Raw genomic sequence first — 18,981 nt, forward strand, 5'->3', positions numbered from 1 at the left:
AGAGGTTCATGTGTCAGAGGGGTGGAGCTCCGAACTCCGACCCCCTGAAAGTCCTGGTTCAGAAGGAACTACCAGCTGGATCTCATTAAATGGAAATCCTCTAAAATATGTTTTCTGATTTGGCAGTGCAACAATTCCACGCACCTGCCAAGGAACCCAGACATCAAGTACATACCTGTTTGCAGATGACAACATGACCTCTGTGAGATGTTTGCAGTCAATTTTCATGTGCCAGCTGACGAACATCTCCAGCTCACTTCCTTCATCCAACAAACAAACAAACCTCAGTGTGTTTTTCTATGGGTGTTTGCAGATGACACTGATCTCCTGGGAGAGCCGGGAGCAGGTGGATGACCATCTAGAGAGGAGGTGGTACGCTCTGGAAAGGAGAGGAATGAAGGTCAGCCGCAGCAAAACGGCATACATGTGTGATCGAGAGGAACCTGGATGGAGTGGAGATGGAGAAGGTGGAGGAGTTTTAAGTGCTTAGGGCGGAGAAGTGAACGGGTGGAGAAGAGTTGGCCAGAATGAAAGGGAAGGTGGAGATGAAGATGTGGAAACTCTTTGGGAGTGAGCGAGACGGAGGATTAGGAAGGAGTCCATCAGCGGGACAGCACATGGTGGATGTTCTGAAGATAAGGATAGAAAAGGTAGACTGAGATGGTTGGGTCAAGCACAGAGGGGGGATGGTGAGGTTGGAGCTGCCAGGCAGAAGGTCTAGAAGACCAGAGAGATTTATGGATATTATGATTTGGTATTAGTCTCCTGTGGAGACTCCTGGAGGGCGCAGCCAGGAGAAGAAGTGTGTTAGAATCTGATAATTTCAAACTCTGCAGCTAAACGCTCCGCCTCTGAGTAGAGTGAAGAAAATTCATGGAGATCCAAAGCAAACAGGCCACCAGCTGTGGTTCAGAGGTCTTCTCCGAACGGTTCTCACAATGATTGACTTCCCTCTCGCCCCCATAAGGTGCTCCTCCTCCTCCTTCTTCTGCACCTCCTTCGTCGTTCTGCGCTCCAGTTGCGCAGCTCTGGCCCTCAGTCGTGTGAGAGCTCCGGGACCATGCTGCTTTGGCTGCTCTGGCTGCTCTGGCTGCCGCTGGCCGCCGTGCTCCTCTTCCTGTACCGCCGTCCCTACCTCCTGCAGGATGCCCGCTTCTTCCTCACCCGGCTGCGGCTGACGCGCACCTTTCTTGACTACAACCAGCGCAACTTCACGGTCCTGGACCGCTTCTTGGAGACCGTGGAGAGCCGACCGAACAAGGCGTTCCTACGCTTCGTGGACCAGACCTTCACGTACCGGGACGCGGACGAGCTGAGCAGCCGGGCGGCCCGGGTTCTCCTGCAGAGCGGGCGGGTCCGTGAAGGCGACACGGTGGCCCTGTTCCTCAGAAACGAGCCCATGTTCCTGTGGCTGTGGCTGGGCCTGGTGAAGATCGGCTGCTCTGCGGCTTTGCTCAACTGCAACATCAGGTCCAGGTCGCTGCTGCACTGCTTCGACCGCAGCGGCGCCAGGACCCTGGTGGTCGGAGAAGGTGGGCCGACTGTCGATCTCGACCGGGGTTCCGACGTCCGGTTTCTGATTTGCTTGTGAGATGACCAGAAGGTAGTGAGGTCCTGCGTGGAAAGTTGGGAAAGTCTTCTGTACTGTGCTGAGAAGTCCACGCACACGGTGGCGCAATACCACTGACGACCGCAAGGTGGTGGTGTTGGAGCAGTTTTTAGAGGAGCAGCCGGTAGATTTATGTTTGTCGACAAACACCTTCTGTGGGAGATGAATTTTGTGGTTGATATTGTGACTAATCGGGGAAATACAGTCACACCTCGACTGAGGAGGGGAACTGGCTCTGTCAGTTTGCCCGTTCGACAAATTAGATTAAATTTCTCATTAAGGTGAATTGAAACGCCGGTAATCTGTTCCAGACCCCCGGTTTTGTTTTGTTTTATCAAATAAGAAATATGTCCTTTTTAAAAGTAATAATGCATAGAAAAAGACACTATTAAAAACAAAATGGTTTTACAAAGTGTATTCACCAAGATGGTTGGAACTTAGCTTAGTGGCTACACACTTCATGCTATAATGCTACGCTAAATGTAATGTCCTCTGTAAAAGCATCAAATTGTCCCCGACCTATTTTGAATGGCTCTTCAGAGACCTCGTTCATTGACATCCCACCACACCGAATCCCTGTAAATGTCTCCCACCTTCTCACAGACAATGCTCTCCATCACTATATCTCACCAACAATGACTTCTCCATCTCCTAGCTCAAATCTGGGCTCATATCACAATGCAAAAAATGAACCAGGCAAGGAAAAAAAAGAAGCTAACACGCGAGTTGATGCACTGGGCAGTCAAGGTTCCACTGACCAGGAACTGCCATCGGTCATCCGCTTCTCTCATCGGTCCTACAAATGAAAAGAATTCTCCAGCCACCATCTTGCCTCATATCCCTTTTGTCCGTTTTCTCTCTTTCTACCCCGAACTGGTCGAGGCAGAAAGCTGCCTACATTGAGCCGGGATCTGTCAAAGGCTGAAGGTGGTTGGTACCAAGTGCTCGCTCCCGGTGGAACATTGGGTTTCTTAAGGAGTGTGCTCCAGACCTGCTCTGCAAGGAAAGTTTCATCAGAAATTCTGTTCTGTGATTTGGTGCAACTGCTAACTTGACTTGTTTGACATGCAGAGTTTTGGCAGAATGGCAGACAAAACCATTCCAATGCAGGAAACGGGTGGAGAAACGAGGGCAGGGACATCTAGGATATCCAGATCAATTTTCACAGAGCGATGTTCTTGCGGACTCTGGGTTAAAACCCCAGTTGATATTTTCGACCTACCGGTTGCTAGGCTACGAGCTTTGCAAAGACTTTGACACCCTGCTACTGTGCTACGATGAGGGCGTTAGATGTTTCTCCTCATTTCCACCGTCCTCCCTCGCTTCGTTGTCGGAGAGCTGGAGCAGTGTGACGGATCATTCCAGTAGCTGAGAAGATGATACCACAGCTCACCGGTTCTTCTAGTTTTCAACAATTTAACCGTCTGTAACCTGATGTGTCGTATTCAGCCTGCCCTCTTGTAGCACCCCTGGTGGTCACTACTCGGAACAGACCTTGTACTTCAGCTGGGTACTTTCTTGCTACTCCACTCCCCAGGCACATGTCGTCCCCTCTACTCCTTACCATTCGATTCTTTGGTGATTACCATCTCCCAAAAGAGTAGTTGATTTAGTGAGGTCCTCTGAGGCTGTGACGGCGATGGTGCTCTCATGTAGAGGGCGACAAAAAAACAAAGTATCTCCTGAAGCCATTCATAGGATCCTGAATCTACTTCCAATCTGCTGTCAGTGTCCCTAGATCCCTGCCGTGACTGTTGTCTTGTGTGCCCAGATCTCCAGGACGCGGTGATGGAAGTCCTGCCGACTCTCCTGGAGCAGCAGGTCATGGTCTTCGCCCTGACCGACAGCAGCCAGACGCCGTCTCTGCACAGCTTCATGGATAAAATGAGCCTGGTCTCCTCTGAGCCTCTGCCACGGGCTCACAGGTCACACCTGACCCTGCAGAGTCCAGCAGTCTATGTCTACACCTCAGGGACTACAGGTGCACTGCATGGGTTTGTGGCACTCCGGATCCTGCAGAACCCTGGAGGAACCCTTTAACCTCACCCTTGTCTCTTCAACAGGTCTCCCAAAGGCGGCCCCCATCAGTCATGGCAAACTCTGGCGCATGTCATTTTTTCACCTCCAAGTTGGGGTGAGGAGCGATGACGTGATATACATCACCCTCCCCTTGTACCACAGTGCCGGCTTCATCGGAGTCACCGGGTCCATCCAGAGGGGTATGTGCTCCTCCAGTACCTTCATCTTGCCTGCTGAGTAACCGTTTGTCACGACCGGACAAGCAGCTGGTCCATCCCGCAACAGCCAACCACTTGTAGATTCAAGTAGACGTCAACTCCACTCTTGTCGGCCATAACGTAACAACAGAGATGAAACTGTGGGGTGTACCTGCAGTCTGTTTGTCGTAGTCATTGAGGGTACCCTAACGGATCTGATCTTTTAGGACTCTATTGTCAGCTTTTTCACTTCCTTCAAGCCTTCAGAAGCGTCTCTTGTGGCATCAGAACATGAGAGTACCGTGGTACATTCTGGGAGGGCCAGGAGAACATGTTCCCCAGTACCTCCTCTCTGTCTGCAGGGATCACCGTGGTTCTGAGGAGTAAGTTTTCTGCCTCTCAGTTCTGGGACGACTGCAGGAAGTACGATGTCACCGTCATCCAGTACATCGGCGAAATCATGCGTTACCTCTGCAGCACGCCGAAGGTACCGAAGGAAGCCCCTCGCTTGGCTGTTGTAAAAGGTCACCAGAGAGGAGGGCTTTGCAGAGTCTTCTCGTGTCTCCGCTGACAGAAACCCAATGACCGGAGCCACCGGGTCCGCCTGGCTCTGGGCAATGGCATCCGGCCAGATGTCTGGAGGGAGTTCCTCCAGCGCTTCGGAAACATCCAGATCAAGGAGTTCTATGGCGCCACAGAAGGGAACATGGTTCTCATCAACTACGTCGGACGGATCGGGGCTGTCGGGAGGGCCGGCTTCCTCTGCAGGGTAAAGGTCTGCGCGGGAGTCCAGGCGGGGTCTTTCGAGGTGTAAACTAGGAATGTCTGCACGTCTGTCTTGCAGATGTCCTCCCCTCATGTGGTCATCAGGTTTGATGTGGACAAAGGAGAACCGGTGAGGGACTCGTCCGGACTCTGCATTGAGGTCGCCAGAGGTGAGTGGGGGCCGGAGCTGCCGATCACAGACAAGACGCCCTCTGCTACTAGGCGTTACACAGCTTGGCTACATTTAGGATCAGTTAGCTTAGCTTCCAGAAGATCAAACTAAAATCCGGGATGTGTCCCATCGTGCTCCTCACAGGGAACGCTGTAGGTCTATTGACAGGTGTCAAGAGCCCACCTGCAGGTGACTGTCAGGGTTAAGCCCCGCCTCTTTGATAGGAGTTGTAGAGGAGGCAGGAGGCCTCAGATCATTCTGAAGACCAGAACTGGTGCATACCGACAAGAACCCGAAGAGGAGGGAGACATGAGTGAAGAACCAACTGGTAACGTTGGCTCTTCCGTGTTCTCTCTGCCTCCAGTCCCAAAACACTCGGGAGGTTCCTTGATGACCGAATTATCTGCAGGTGTTAATGAGAGGCTTCGCGGTTGGACAATTGACGGCCGACTGGGCGGGTTAAGCCCCGCCCCCGTGGGCGCTGTAGATGATAAAGGATGGTCCTCATTTGTACTTGAGTTCCACCAGAGGGTCTGGAGTTTTCTGAACGGTCCTCCCTGTCCCCAGGTGAGCCCGGGCTCCTGGTGTCCGAGATCTCTGCCAGGACGCCGTTCTCCGGTTACGCCGGCGACCTGGAGCAGACGGAGAAGAAGAAGCTGCACGACGTCCTGAGGAAGGGCGACGTTTACTTCAACACCGGAGACCTGATGCTGTTGGACGAGGAGGACTTCATTTACTTTCACGACCGCGTGGGAGACACCTTCAGGTCCGGGTCTCCTGCTTCTTCCGGACCGGGACGGGATGCTCTCGGGCTCGGCAGTCCGACGTCGCCTTTGGGCAATGTTCCCTCTGATTTTTCATATGTTTGGGGCATACAGACAACCTCGCTGAGCACACTGAGGACCACTGTGAGCAACATTAGATGTGCACGCTGTGGCCACACATCAGTATCACAACTGGGATCGTAGCTTCCATTTAGTCCATATTTTTCCATCATAAAACTCGCTAACTACTTTAGCTTCACTGCATGTTTTGCATAGCAGACCTTTCTCACTCAAAAAAGAAAAAAATCTCACCCAGTTTCACAGTTGGTTCTTCTATTTGCAGATACTCCAACACAGCAAAATGGTCCAAAAAAATGTAATATATCTAATTCATTTGCAGTGCGCTCATTAAAAGATAGGTTTTCTTGTGCGCTGAGAGTGCGCAATGACGCAGTTGCGCAGCTTAGAGGGAACATTGCTTTCGGTGACGTGAGGCGTTTTCTAATCCCGCGCCTTCCCGTCCCTCTCTGACCCTCCGCAGGTGGAAAGGTGAGAACGTGGCGACCACGGAGGTGGCCGGCGTGCTCACGCTGGTGGACTGCATCTCCGAGGCCAACGTGTACGGCGTCCGGGTGCCAGGTAAGCTGCTCTGGTTTCCGGGGGAATGTCCTTGGATGCCGCCTCCACCTCGGAGTCTTTCACCGACGAGGCTTTGGAAAGGCAAAGGCCCGGCAGGCAGACCTGATGTCGTAGCTCCTGGTCCTCCTGAACATTCAATGAGCCAGTGGTCACCTGAAGGTTCTCGGTGTTCTGGAGAATTATCTGCAGCGCTGATGTCTTCCAGGCCATGAAGGGCGAGCGGGGATGGCGGCCGTGACGGTGACGGCGGGCCAGACTTTCAACTCGGCGTCCATCTTCTCGCACGTGCGGAGCTTCCTGCCGTCGTACGCCCGCCCGCGCTTCTTCCGCATTCAGGTTCGCCGCTGCCGCCGCCTTGCATGCGAGAAGGATGAACACCGGCGAATCCTGTGTTGCGATTGGTTGCAGGGGTCACTGGAGGTCACCGGCACCTTCAAGCATTTAAAGGGGAAGCTGGTGGAGGACGGCTTCGACCCGGACGTGGTGAAGGACCCCGTCTACTTCCTGGATGAAGAGCAGAAGGACTACGTCCCGCTGACGGCGGATGTTTTCCGTGCCATCGCTTCTGGGAGAATCAAAATCTAAAACGGTGAGTTTGCCGTTGGAATGCGTGATCTTCAGAGTTTCTCGCTGGGTTTGGCGCCTCAAGTCAACAATCTAGTCTTCATCTACAGCCCTGGAAGGAGCGCTATCCCGTCCAGGAGACCTTCTGGCTCGGCGACTCCAGATCCTCGGATGGTCCTGGACCAGGAGCGGACCGGACGGGTCTCTGCGCACCGAGATGTTTCAGACAAAATCAATAAAACTGAAGCCAGAAGATGTGGTTATTCTTGAGCTGCTTCAAACGTTCAAACATTTGATTATTTCTTTAATTGATTTCTGAAAATGTATTATTTTTATCTGTTCAAAATAGTTTTATGATGATGATGCTTAAATAATTATTTGTAATGTTTTTAATTTAAAAAATGTAAATGTATGTAGTATTGAATTAATCACATAATAGTTGTATGGAAATGTTAGGACTTTAAAGATGAAGTTAAAATACTTTTAGAGAACATTTAATGACAGGCAGATGGGCATGGCGGAGGTTGGCGTTCCTGTCCAACCAGTTTGGGATATTTGAATCATAACACTGATTATTTTTACCATCCAGCATATTAGTGTTGATTTTTAATATATTTTTAAAAATACATAATAATCATAACTTCGGCAATTAGATCACTATTAATAATTGATATGTAGTTATGTATTAGAATGTATTTTATTAATTACTAGTTTTTATTTAGAATTATTTTCTCTTGATATAAAAAAAAAAAACCGTTTTTGTATTTTTACACTCCCTCCTTCTCCGCGGGGTCACTGAGTTCAGAAAGAGAGGCTCTGGTTCTTTGAATCTCAAGAGTGTTTTCTGGATTCAACGACCGAGTGTGTGTGTGTGTGATAGCCGCGCCCCTCGTGGAAACGCCCCCGCCGGCCCACTCGGGGCTCCGCCGCCCGGGGTTGCCAGGTCCAGGGACCGGGTCGGATTTTAGCAGAATCGGAGGGGGAGAAGCTGATGGAATGTGGAAGTGAAAGGACCGAGGAGGGAAATGAAAATATAAAATATTTATAAGTCGATATTTATATACTTCTTTGTGCAATCTAATGTATGGTTAGTATCGTTTTTATTGCTTACAAATATATTTCCCATTCTACAATAATATAAAATATCTGTTGCTAAAATATATTTGAGTCATATTTTTCATAATTTTCATCCCTCTATATTTATCTTTTAATACTATATTCAAAATAGTTTTGGCTATATTTTGCATGCAGATCTTTAGATCAAATTGTGGCATTATTCTGAAAAATTGAGGAGATTATATAAAATTAAAGATTTAAACATTTATTGAAAACATAATAAAAATGTTGTCCTTAAATATTGTCATTATTTTAATATTAAAATAATTTCCATTCTACAATAATATCATAAAAGATTAACTATCTGTTTTTCATGATAGTATTAGATAACGCTGTCCTAATTGTTAACCTATAGATTGCTTACAAGAAAAATCACACACACACACACACACACACACACACACACACATATATATATATATATATATATATATATATATATATATATATATATATATATATATATATATACACATTTACAATATTTTTGGTTATATTCTGCATACCAAAGACAAATTAAACGTAGAATTTAGCAGGAAGAAAAATCATGTTATGAAAATAATGATTTAGAATGTCAAAATAGACGTATTATTCATTTTATTGTGATGATAACCCCTTATTTTAATCAATTTCCCATTCTATGATATCAGAAAATAAATATATTTCGCTCAAAATGATAATACAATACCATTTTCCGTTATCAAAATCATATATATATATATATATATATATATATATATATATATATATATATATATATAAACAATACATTTTTGGTTATATTTTGCATGCTGATAGGAACAGCAAAGTTTATTCCGATTCTGACCAATAATTATATTATTATTAATGCTGCAAACTTATTGTTGCAAATAATGATCATTATGTTTTCCTAATTTTTATCTTCATATTGCTATCGAATATGTGATATGATATGTGATGTGATATATACACATATATATATATATATATATATATATACATACATTTATAGACACACACATGCACACACACACACATATATGTATACACTTACATATATATATTACATCGTGTTACTATTTTCTACATATAGAAAATTAAATTATAGAATTACTTCAGAAAAATTAAAAGATGATATAAAATTTGTGAAAAATAAATCTTTTTCAACACAGACATAAATAAATCTAGCGACAACAGAATCAATAAAAAATACTTATCTTTGTACGTGTCCATTTAGTCCAATATAATATTTTTATTATATACAATATATATGATTTGATTTGATTACAAATTTTGAATACGAAATAAAATCATGCAATCAAATAAAATGAATGAAAATGTTATGGAGTTAAAAAAATACATTGCAACAATTCTGACATATATTAAACTATAATCACAACAACAGCAACAGTAATGGGTATATGACTGCAAAATAGCAAGTATTACTTTTTTTTTCTATTATTACTTTCTAAATTATTTTTTCATCATCTATGTTTATATATGTTAATACAAATTAATTCACCCTCTTTTGCGGTGGCTGCTCTCAAAAAAAATGGGCCACACGATTTCCCTTCAAAAATACAAACACGCGGAATAATAATTCAAAAATAGACGTCAGTGTGAGATAGCCTTTCAATTTTTTGGAAAAATCCGAAAGTAAAAAATGTAAAAGGTATTAGAAATATGCAGACTCGTGGATTTTTGACATCAATTTCCAAAAGCCAAAAAATACTGTCCACGAACTCCAGCGGTGTGATCCGCGTCTCCTCCGCCCACCTGGCAACCCGCCGCCGTAAGAATGCTGCAGCTCGCAGGCGTATGAACTTTGTCACAAATTTCCAGGAGAGCCCGCGGAAAGCGGCGGACCCCCGAAGTTCCTCCGGACCCCCCGGCGCCCCCCCCCCCCCGCTCGAGCAGAACCCCAACATGTCCGTGTGGCTGACGGTCCTAGCGGGACTGGCCGTCCTGTCCCTGTCGTGGACTTTCTCCAAGTTCTTGTTCTCGCCGTACCTGCTGGCGGACTGCGTGTACATCCTGCGCAGCGTGGCTCTCGGGCTCCGGCTCGCCCGCTACAAAAAGTCCGGGACTTTCTACAGCCTCCTGGACCGGTTCTTGGACGTGGCGCGGTCGAACCCAGACAAGACCTTCCTGCACTTCGAGGGCCGGAGGTTCTCCTACGCGGAGGTGGACCGGCGCAGCAGCAGGGTGGCCCGCGTCCTGCAGGAGGAGGCCCGACTCCGGGAGGGCGACCCGGTGGCCCTGTTTCTGGGCAACGGGCCCGCCTTCGTGTGGACCTGGATCGGCCTGGCCAAGCTGGGGTGCCCCGCCGCGCTCCTCAACTTCAACATCCGGGCAGGCGGCCTGTTGCACTGCTTCTCCTGTTGCGGGGCCAAGGTCCTCATCATGTCCGAAGGTACGGTGTTTGTGTGTGTGTGTGTGTGTGTGTGTGTGTGTGTGTGTGTGTGTGCTGGGCAAAGTCCAACAGCTTTGTTGTCCACATGTGAAGTGGTTTTTCTTCTAATCCGTTGAAAACTGGTGGCACTGAAGTTAAAAAAGCCAGATCTGTGGAGGTTCTCCGTCCTCCAGGTCAACATCTGGTTGATAGGAACTTGTTGATAGGATTAGGAACCACTTTAATAAGAACCACCATATAACACACACACACACACACACACACTCACATACACACATTAAGGTTCCTGTTTTTTCCATTCCCAAAGAGCAGCGTGCAGGTCGGAGCATCTCAGCGCTGGCCAAGGAGGTCCAGGAGGTCACAGGCTTTCCACTGAAACACATTTTCTCATTTATCGTTCCTTTTCCAGATTTTTATCGTGATTTATTTTTCAGTCCTATTCAAACTCAATTTACTGTCATTTTATCATATAATAATTATTTACAATCATTTAATTTTTTACTTTTTTCAGTGGTTAATTTCAGTGGATTCGAGTTAAATAAGTTTCAGTGCAGACGAGTAATATATACACACACACACACACACACACACACGCGCACACTCACTTCATGTATGTGATGTGTCCTGTTGATCTCTTTTAACCCTAGTAGTGAACTTTTCCGCCTCACCGGGTCAGAGGTTGACTCACAACTCTGATCCTCGACAATCAGGTTACAAACAAACACACTGATGACATCATCACACACACTGATGACGTTATTGCAACACATGGATGATTTCATCACAACCGACTGATGACGCCATCACAACACATTGGTGACGTCATAACAGACTGATGACAATCACAAAATACTGATGACATCATCACCACACACGATGATGTCATCCCAACACACTGGTGACACTGTCATAGCACACTGGTGACAATCACAACACACCGATGACAACATCACAACTCATTGATGACACCATCAAAAGACATTGGTGACATCATCACAACACACTGATGACACCACCAGATCACACTGACAACATAATCACATCACATTGATGATACCATCACAACACATTGATGACATCATCACAACACACCAATGACATCACAACAAACTGGTGACGTCATCAACACAAACTAGTGATGTCATCACAACACACTGACAACATCATCACAGCACACTGACATCATCATAGCACTTTTTGAACAAACACGCGCACACACACACACACACACACACACACACACACACTCTTTCCATCCAGATGAAGAACCGATCAACAAATCCTCCGCTCTCCTGTTGATTTTTTTGAATTGAGTATTATATAAATGTGTGTGTGGGCATGTGCGCATTCCATCATTCCCAGAGCATGTTTTGTAGATTTAGAAGAGGGAACTCTGCGTGTGTGTGTGTGTGTAGGGTGGGGTTCAGTTGGAGAATAAAACAGGGATTGTTTGAATCAGAGCAGCAGGTCCAGCCTGCAGCGCCTCCTCCCGCCTGCAGGGGCCGGAACAGAGGAAGTGGAGGAGGCATCCATCTGCAGAACTTCTGCTTCCTCAAACACCTCCTACTCCAGCAGATACCGGCTTTGTAAAACCTGCTGGAAAAGCCGAAGATGTCCACGTCCAACGGGTCGTGCAGCCAGCAGAACATCCGCCCCTCTGTGTGTGTGTTTATGGTAACCCGACCCCTCCTGGTCTGGTCTCTGTACTCCCGTTTTGGCACCGGAGTCTCACGGGTCTGAGGAGCACCACGTGCTTGGAGCTCCTGCCAGATGTCGGGTTGCTCAATATAGGCCAATGTTCAACGTTGCATAACAGACAGTGTGCGTGTGTGTGCGTGTTTAGAGCTGCAGGAGGCCGTGCAGGAGATCCTGCCCACGCTGAGGGAGCAGGGCATCAGAGTGTTTGTCCTGTCGGAGACATCCGCCGTCCAGGATGTGGTGTCCCTGTGCGATAAGCTGGAGAAGGTCTCGGACCAGCCGCTGCCGAGGGAGCTTCGGGCCAACGTCACCATCAAGAGCACGGCCCTCTACATCTACACCTCAGGAACCACAGGTATGAGCGGGTCCCGCCCGGGGAACCCCCTCACGTCCGGTCAGATGGTCTGTAGTTTGGGTGCCGCGGTTCTCTCCACGTTCTCCTGGAGGGTTCCCAAGGAGACCCTGTGGTTGTCTCGCCCCGTGTGCCTTGAAGGTCTCCCCAAAGCGGCGGTGGTCACCCACGAGAGGGTCTGGGCCGCCTCCTTCATCCAGGCGGCGTGCGGCATCACGGCCGAGGACGTCTTCTACATCAACCTGCCCCTCTACCACAGCGCCGGCTTCCTGATCGGCCTGGCGGGGGCCATCGAGCGCGGTGAGCTAGGCATCGCTCAGCCTCGCCGTCACCGCTCGGCGAGGCTGATTGACGCCGTGCTGCTCCTCAGGGATGACCGTGGTGTTGAGGAGGAAGTTCTCCGCCTCGCAGTTCTGGGACGACTGCAGGAAGCACGATGTGACGGTGATGCAGTACATCGGGGAGACCATGCGCTACCTCTGCAACACCACCCCGGTGAGACGGCGCCCCCTCTCGCTCGCGGTGTCAGGTCTCCTGTCCTGAAGCGGAGCTGGTCTCCTCCTTCAGAGAGACGGCGAGAAGGAGCACCGCGTGAGGATCGCCATCGGGAACGGCGTCCGGGCCGAGGTCTGGTCCGAGTTCCTGCGGCGCTTCGGTCGGATCAAGGTGCACGAGTTGTACGCCGCCACCGAGGGGAACATCGGTTTCATCAACTACACCGCCAAGATCGGCGCCGTCGGGCGAGTCAACCCCGTCCACAGGGTGGGTGGAGGGACCTTCTGGCCCTCATCCCGGTCCACGTGAGGGTCCTTCCCACGGGTTCTCCGTAGAGTTGACCGGCAGCTGCGTGTCCTCCTCGCAGATGTTCTTCCCCTACACGCTGATCAAGTTTGACATCGAGAAGGAGGAACCGGTCAGAACCTCAGAGGGTCTCTGCATCGAGGTTCCCAGAGGTGGGTCCGGATCCAGACCGGCGAGAAACCTTCGCCGGCGGCTCTGACCTCCTCTTCTTCTTCTTCTGCCAGGGGAGACGGGCCTCCTGGTGGGACGGGTCACCCAGAGGTCGCCCTTCATCGGTTACGCCGGGAACCAGCAGCAGACGGAGAAGAAGAGGCTCCGCGATGTCCTGAGGAAGGGCGACCTCTACTTCAACACCGGGGATCTTCTGCGCTTCGACCAGGACAACTTTGTGTACTTTCAGGATCGAGTCGGAGACACTTTCAGGTGGGCCTCCATCCAACGCCCGCTGTTCAGGAAGTGCTTCTGTGACCCTGCTGGAGGTCCAAATTCCACCTTGATTCAGGAGGCTCCCCAGAACCTTCTGGCCGGTTAAAGTCTAAGCTACTGGTTTGGCACCGGAGAAAGGTGCTGAGAAGTTAAAGACTAGAAATGATCATCCAGAACCTGCTTCTGCTTGGAAGACTGAAGAGAAGATCTGGGGGACGGTCGTCGCACCCGTCGCTCACCGGCACTGACCTCTGGGTTCTCCTGCAGGTGGAAGGGGGAGAACGTGGCCACCTCGGAAGTCGCGGACGTTCTCACGGCTGTTCCCTGCATTCTGGAGGCCAACGTGTACGGTGTGAAGGTAGAAGGTGAGGACGTGTGGAACCGGGATGGGGTGAAGAAGCGGCAGGCGTGGCGTTGATGGGCACGTGCGCGTGTCCACTAGGTCACGAGGGCCGCGTCGGAATGGCCGCCGTCACACTGAGGGAAGGCGAGGACTTCGACGCCGCCGACGTCTGCGAGCGGGTGACCTCCTACCTGCCGTCCTACGCGCGCCCACGCTTCATCAGGATTCAGGTGAGGGCGGTGGAGCCGCAGGAGCGCCATCGGTGCAGGAGTGCACGTCGTAACCGCTTTCCTGTCGTGTCACACGCCTCGCAGGCGTGCCTGGAGATGACAGGGACCTTCAAGATGAAGAAGGTGAAGCTGGTGGAGGAGGGCTTCCACCCCGCGCTCGTCCGGGACCCCATCTACTTCCTGGAACCCAAGACACAGACGTATGTTCCCCTGACAGAGGACACTTACAGGGCAGTCAGCCGCGGAGAGATCAAACTCTAACACACACACACACACACACACTTTACATCCCCCCTGAAAATGAAGCCATTTCCAATCAGTGTGATTACAGAGGTTTAGTTCACCTTTCTCACACACACACACACAACTACTGACACATCCACATCACACAAACTGCTATGGATCCCATCCACACACACACACACACACACACTACCTCGCCCCTGAAAATGAAGCCATTTCCAATCAGTGTCTTTACAGAGGTTTAGTTCACCCTTCACACACGCACACACACAGCTACTAACACATTCACATTACACAAACTGCTATGGATCCCCTTCACTCTCTCTCTCTCACACACACACACACACACTTTACCTCCCTTATGAAAAGGAAGCCATTTCCAATCAGTGTGTTTACAGAGCTTTAGTTCACTAATCTCAGGGACAGAATGACGTCACCTCACTTTTATTTCAGTGTGTGTAATGGTTTGGTGTGTGTAAGAGTCAGGTGTGTTACCACAGCTTCTGAATAAACTGGTTATTTTTTAATCACCTCTGCTCGGACCCGCAACTGTTTAGTTTCATTTCAGGCCGAGACGTTACACAACATGGAGCAACAACAGCACCTATAGTGGTCACAGCCGGGAGTGCATGTTTAAGAGTAAACACACACATACACACACACACACACAAACACACACATGCCGTGAGGAGTTTCTGACCACCACGTCACAAATATTCCACCATCTTCCCTTTTATTTTGAACATCTGGTCTGACACAACCCGGGAAGAACAGAAGGATCCTCAGGAGGGCCAGGCGTTACTTTGAAAATGAATTTATTTATTAATACAGTGGTATACTTAGAAATGTGTCGCAGATGGAGGGGAAACAAAAGCCGACGGAGGAAGAAGAAGAAAGAAAAAAATGAAAATATATAAAGACGGTGGGACGGAGGAGAGGAAGAGGAGCGTGGGGCCAGAGCGGTGTTATCATATCAAAAGAAAACAGTACTGATGTGCCATAATAAATCGTCTATTAGTACAAAAATACATTTCAGGGCACACAATACAGCATCCAGTATCACAAATACAGGAAGGGACCCCCTGGGCGGACCCCTCCTCCAGCACGCCTTTTAAAATCATTTAAACCAAGCACTTCTCTAGTTTGTAGATAAGAATAAAAAGTTTTCTGACGGTTAAAAATGCCTTACGTAGTGTGTATGTGGGTATATATGTGTGTGTGTATGTGTGTGTGTTGGTAGAAAAGTGGGGCTTATTACTGCTCGTCAGTTCCAAGGCTCAGGGGTTTAGAACCAGAATACAAACAGAATCAATGTAACTGCTGTCTCGTTATTATTATTATTATTATTATTATTATTAATATCATCATCATTATTATTATTATCAGCATTTTTTTTTTCTCAAAACAAAGGGTTTTTGTCATTTTATATAAAATAACAAAGACGTAGAAAAGTTCCTGTACAGAGAACCGAAGAACCAAAGGCCATTTGCGAGCAGAATGTACAGCCACCGCCGCCGCCGCTTCTCAAACCTCCATATGCATAGCAGGAAAAGAAAGCATACCTTGTTGGTTGTGTGGTGGAGGAAGGGGGTCTTGTGTGTCCCCCCTGCCCCCCCGGCGGGCCCCCGGGGTGACTCTGCTGTGCTAAAATCCCAGCTCAACGTTCTGGAAACAGCGGAGAACTTCCTCCTCCTGCACGCTAGAGCGCTAGAACCGAAGGATCCCCACGTTTTAAGTTAATATGCAGATAAGGCATCACTGCTCGCAGTGTGTGACGGGGTGGCGGGAGGGGGAGGGGGAGCAGGCGTCCGGACCTGAGTGGGAGCACATGCATAGATCTCTAGACAGCAGGAGCTTGGAGGATCAAGTCAGTGTTAATCGTCTACGGAGAAACGTTGCTACAAAAGATGGGGTTCAGACGGGGAGGGGGAGTGGAGAAGAAAAAAAAAAACAACAAAAAAAAAAAAACAGGCCCCTGACACACTTCTATGTGTGTGAGTGTGTGTGTGTGTGTGTGTGTGTGTGTGGACCTTCATGTCTTCCTTCACGGGTCCTTAGACGTCCTTCATCAAAAATGGCCAGGGACGTTTTGCATAAAAGCCGTCGCTGCCCGTCAGTTTTTTTTTGTTTGTTTTTTTTTTGCCCCCGTGAGAAAAAAACCAAAACAAAAACCCGAAGAGTCCATAATAGTCCTTCTCTTCTCCATCCTCCTGGGGGAAAAGCCAAGGTGTCGGGGTGGGACTCCTCAGTCCGTGGCACCGCTCATGCATCCGCCCTCAGCTCCAATATTGGGTTTATAATCTTTATTTTAATTTTTTTTTTTTGCAAGCCTTGAAAGCACCAAAAAAAAAAAGAAAAAAAAAGTAGAAAATAAGAGGTGAAAGCGAAGGTCGGTGCTGCTCCAGGCGACGCTGCACTCGACCCGCTCTCCTCCGCCGGGGCTTCTTCCTTCATCTAGTGTTTTGTTTTTAAATTTTCCGGGCACAGTAAACGACGTGGGAGGGGGTCGGGACGGGTGGAGCTCGGCGGACCTCCTCCTCCTCCTCCTCCTCCTCCTCCACCCCTTCGTCACTCAGTAACAGACCAGCTGTCGCCTTCTTCAGAAGTGGTCGATGAGCACGGACACGCAGTTCGCCCCCACCAGGTAGTTGGGGTCTCCGGGGAGGGATTTGTTCTGCCAGGTTTTTGGATCACCTGCGGGGACGGAGACGGAGAGGACATCAGCCCCCGGGAGAACGTCGACCCCCTCCCACCCTCCCCGGGACTGACACTAGAAAACACAAGCCAAAGGAAGTGTGTGGAGCACACTAACTTTGTGGAGATGGTGAAAGGAACCAGGATGCGACGCACCCTCAGCAGAGCCTCCTCTCATACTCAGAAGGTCTAATTGGTGTGTGACAGCTGCTCCCGGCCATCTGGTTTCTCTTCCAGAGAACGTGGACGGCTACCGTTCAAACGAAGGTCTCAGCGGGTCCCCTTGGATGCAGACCCGCTGCCACCTGCTCGTAAGCTGTTCACCGAGGGACATCTGGAGATCCGGACCCCAGTAAAAGCCACCGCGGTAACACCTGGACTGTGTTCTGGGGCTGAGTTCCAATTACATTTCCCGTTTGAAAGAACTGAAACGCTTGGAATCCGCTCCAGACGCCCGGTTTTGCCGGTTTTAAATAAAGATACTAGCTTTAATGTGTTGCTAGCGTAGCGCTTTGCTCAACTTTATGGACTAAGTGAAACCGCTCCTCATAAAAAACCATCCGACCGTCCTCACCGACCTCTTCCCACGTGTCAAAATCCCCATTTGCTCTCCGTCAACCACAACTTCTCCAAACCCCCCGTGCACCTCGCTCGTGTTCTCTGGTTTTATGCGGCCGCGTGTCCGCGCTGTCTTTAAGCTGTGTGCTTAAAGACAGTGACGGCCATGTCGGTGTCAAACGCATGAAGTCAAAGTCCCGCTGTATCGCTGGTCTTTTAGCCGCAGAAGTTTAGCAAATGAACGTGGACATGAGAGGAGGTTCCTGCTGAGCACCACATGATTTGAGAAGGTTGGAGAGGGGAACACCATGCATGCAGGAGGAGGAGGTGCGGGGGGAAGCAGATGAGGCGAGGAAATAAAGTCAGCGTTCCAAAATCTCTCCTGTAAAAACCACCAAAGGCCCGGCGACCCCGTAAGGACAGAGAGAGGACAGCGTACCCGACGAGGAGTCGGAGGATTTTAGAGCAAAAGACCAACCATCAGGGGTCATAGACGCACAGTGAGGTAGGCGCAGCTCCACCGGCTTCAGGAACTTGAGTCCGTGGGGGCCGCACATCACCAGTGGACTCAGCAGCGTCTCTCCTGCATGGACACACAAACACACTCAGAACCCCGGCCGTTAGAGGGGAGGGGGGCGACATCCGGCCAGGGTTGGCCCGTCCTACCTTAAAGTTTTGTTAAATTGTAATGCTGATCTTGTCACATTAAAATAAAACCACCCGCAAAGCCGTTTATTTAGCGTTTCCAGGCGTGATGATTAATAATAAAATTCAACCAGGTAAAACAAACATGTTAAGTTGCAAATCAATATCTTGCGGCGTTTGGTGAAATCGACTTTTTTTTTCTTGAATCAGCAGTGACAGCTGACTGCACGCGTGGGAGAACCAGGACTGGTTTTTGCTGATCATGTAACTTCAGCCTTTTATTTCCTATTATAGTATTCAATCCAAACTCAACCTTCAACAAAGTTGCTTTTTTTTTTTTCTTTTACAGAAAAATTTATATATTTTTTATATTCAGTTGATCCTCGCTGCTTCACTGATGTTTTTTTTGGTCATTCGGTTCCCACAAATTATCGTTTTGTTTTTTTTTTTTTTTTGCAGTATTCAGAATTTTTTGTGACGAAACAGCCATATTCTAGCCTAAGAAGAAAAAAATAGTAAAATTAAATTACAGAATTTTCACAACTATAAGGCGCACATGAAAATATTAGATTTTCTTCAAAATGTGTGGCACGCCCTATAGTGCAGTGCGCCCTGTGTGCATAGTAGATAACACCATGAGAATGTTATAGGGGGAAGTGTGGGCGTTGATTGTATATAAAATAGCGTGTATGTGTATTATGCAAAACATCGTTGTTTTGACGACCCTGAAAACATCGCCGACAAACACATCCAG

At 48.7% G+C, this 18,981-nt stretch overlaps 3 protein-coding genes across 16 annotated transcripts in view; 2 read left to right on the forward strand and 1 right to left on the reverse strand.

The window, feature by feature from the left end:
* The first annotated feature begins 1,025 nt into the window (after positions 1-1,025).
* LOC147224683 (long-chain fatty acid transport protein 2-like) lies at positions 1,026-6,979 on the forward strand. The gene is made up of 11 exons (XM_086163518.1): positions 1,026-1,532; positions 3,381-3,590; positions 3,673-3,828; positions 4,188-4,312; positions 4,400-4,594; positions 4,670-4,760; positions 5,330-5,528; positions 6,068-6,165; positions 6,371-6,501; positions 6,574-6,754; positions 6,840-6,979. Exons 1-10 carry the CDS (start codon positions 1,061-1,063, stop codon positions 6,748-6,750), a joined length of 1,854 nt encoding a protein of 617 aa, XP_086019644.1. The 5' UTR covers positions 1,026-1,060; the 3' UTR covers positions 6,751-6,754; positions 6,840-6,979.
* Positions 6,980-9,062: 2,083 nt separating this feature from the next.
* LOC147224684 (long-chain fatty acid transport protein 2-like) lies at positions 9,063-14,867 on the forward strand. Its single transcript, XM_086162833.1, has 10 exons — positions 9,063-10,237; positions 12,081-12,290; positions 12,429-12,587; positions 12,658-12,782; positions 12,855-13,049; positions 13,150-13,240; positions 13,313-13,511; positions 13,782-13,879; positions 13,957-14,087; positions 14,172-14,867. The coding sequence occupies exons 1-10, from the start codon at positions 9,508-9,510 to the stop codon at positions 14,346-14,348; spliced, it is 2,115 nt and encodes a 704-aa protein (XP_086018959.1). The 5' UTR covers positions 9,063-9,507; the 3' UTR covers positions 14,349-14,867.
* Positions 14,868-15,128: 261 nt separating this feature from the next.
* tjp1b (tight junction protein 1b) overlaps positions 15,129-18,981 on the reverse strand; it is a 49,791-nt gene continuing 45,938 nt past the window's right edge. For 9 of the 14 annotated variants that reach the window (XM_086162821.1, XM_086162819.1, XM_086162820.1 and 6 more), the window contains 2 exons: positions 18,022-18,165; positions 15,129-17,024 (listed from right to left, as the gene is read on the reverse strand). In XM_086162821.1, the coding sequence (XP_086018947.1) occupies positions 16,930-17,024; positions 18,022-18,165 (239 nt within the window). In that variant the 3' untranslated portion in view covers positions 15,129-16,929. The remainder of the gene's footprint in view (positions 17,025-18,021; positions 18,166-18,981) is intronic. The other 5 variants (XM_086162826.1, XM_086162822.1, XM_086162827.1 and 2 more) reach the window with 3 other exon arrangements.

The sequence above is a fragment of the Fistularia commersonii genome, chromosome 17, assembly GCF_037954325.1.
Source record: "Fistularia commersonii isolate RoL2024-O1a breed Wild chromosome 17, RoL_Fcom_v1.0, whole genome shotgun sequence".
Classification (NCBI taxonomy): Eukaryota; Metazoa; Chordata; class Actinopteri; order Syngnathiformes; family Fistulariidae; genus Fistularia; species Fistularia commersonii.

Coding starts and splice junctions, on each gene's coding strand:
- LOC147224683 (XM_086163518.1), top strand. CDS start 1,061: ATGCTGCTTTGGCTGCTCTGGCTGCTCTGGCTGCCGCTGGCCGCCGTG. Junction 3,591..3,672: donor CTACACCTCAGGGACTACAG/GTGCACTGCATG, acceptor TCTCTTCAACAG/GTCTCCCAAAGGCGGCCCCC. Junction 4,595..4,669: donor GGGCCGGCTTCCTCTGCAGG/GTAAAGGTCTGC, acceptor TCTGTCTTGCAG/ATGTCCTCCCCTCATGTGGT.
- LOC147224684 (XM_086162833.1), top strand. CDS start 9,508: ATGCAGACTCGTGGATTTTTGACATCAATTTCCAAAAGCCAAAAAATA. Junction 10,238..12,080: donor GGTCCTCATCATGTCCGAAG/GTACGGTGTTTG, acceptor GTGCGTGTTTAG/AGCTGCAGGAGGCCGTGCAG. Junction 13,241..13,312: donor CTGCATCGAGGTTCCCAGAG/GTGGGTCCGGAT, acceptor TTCTTCTGCCAG/GGGAGACGGGCCTCCTGGTG.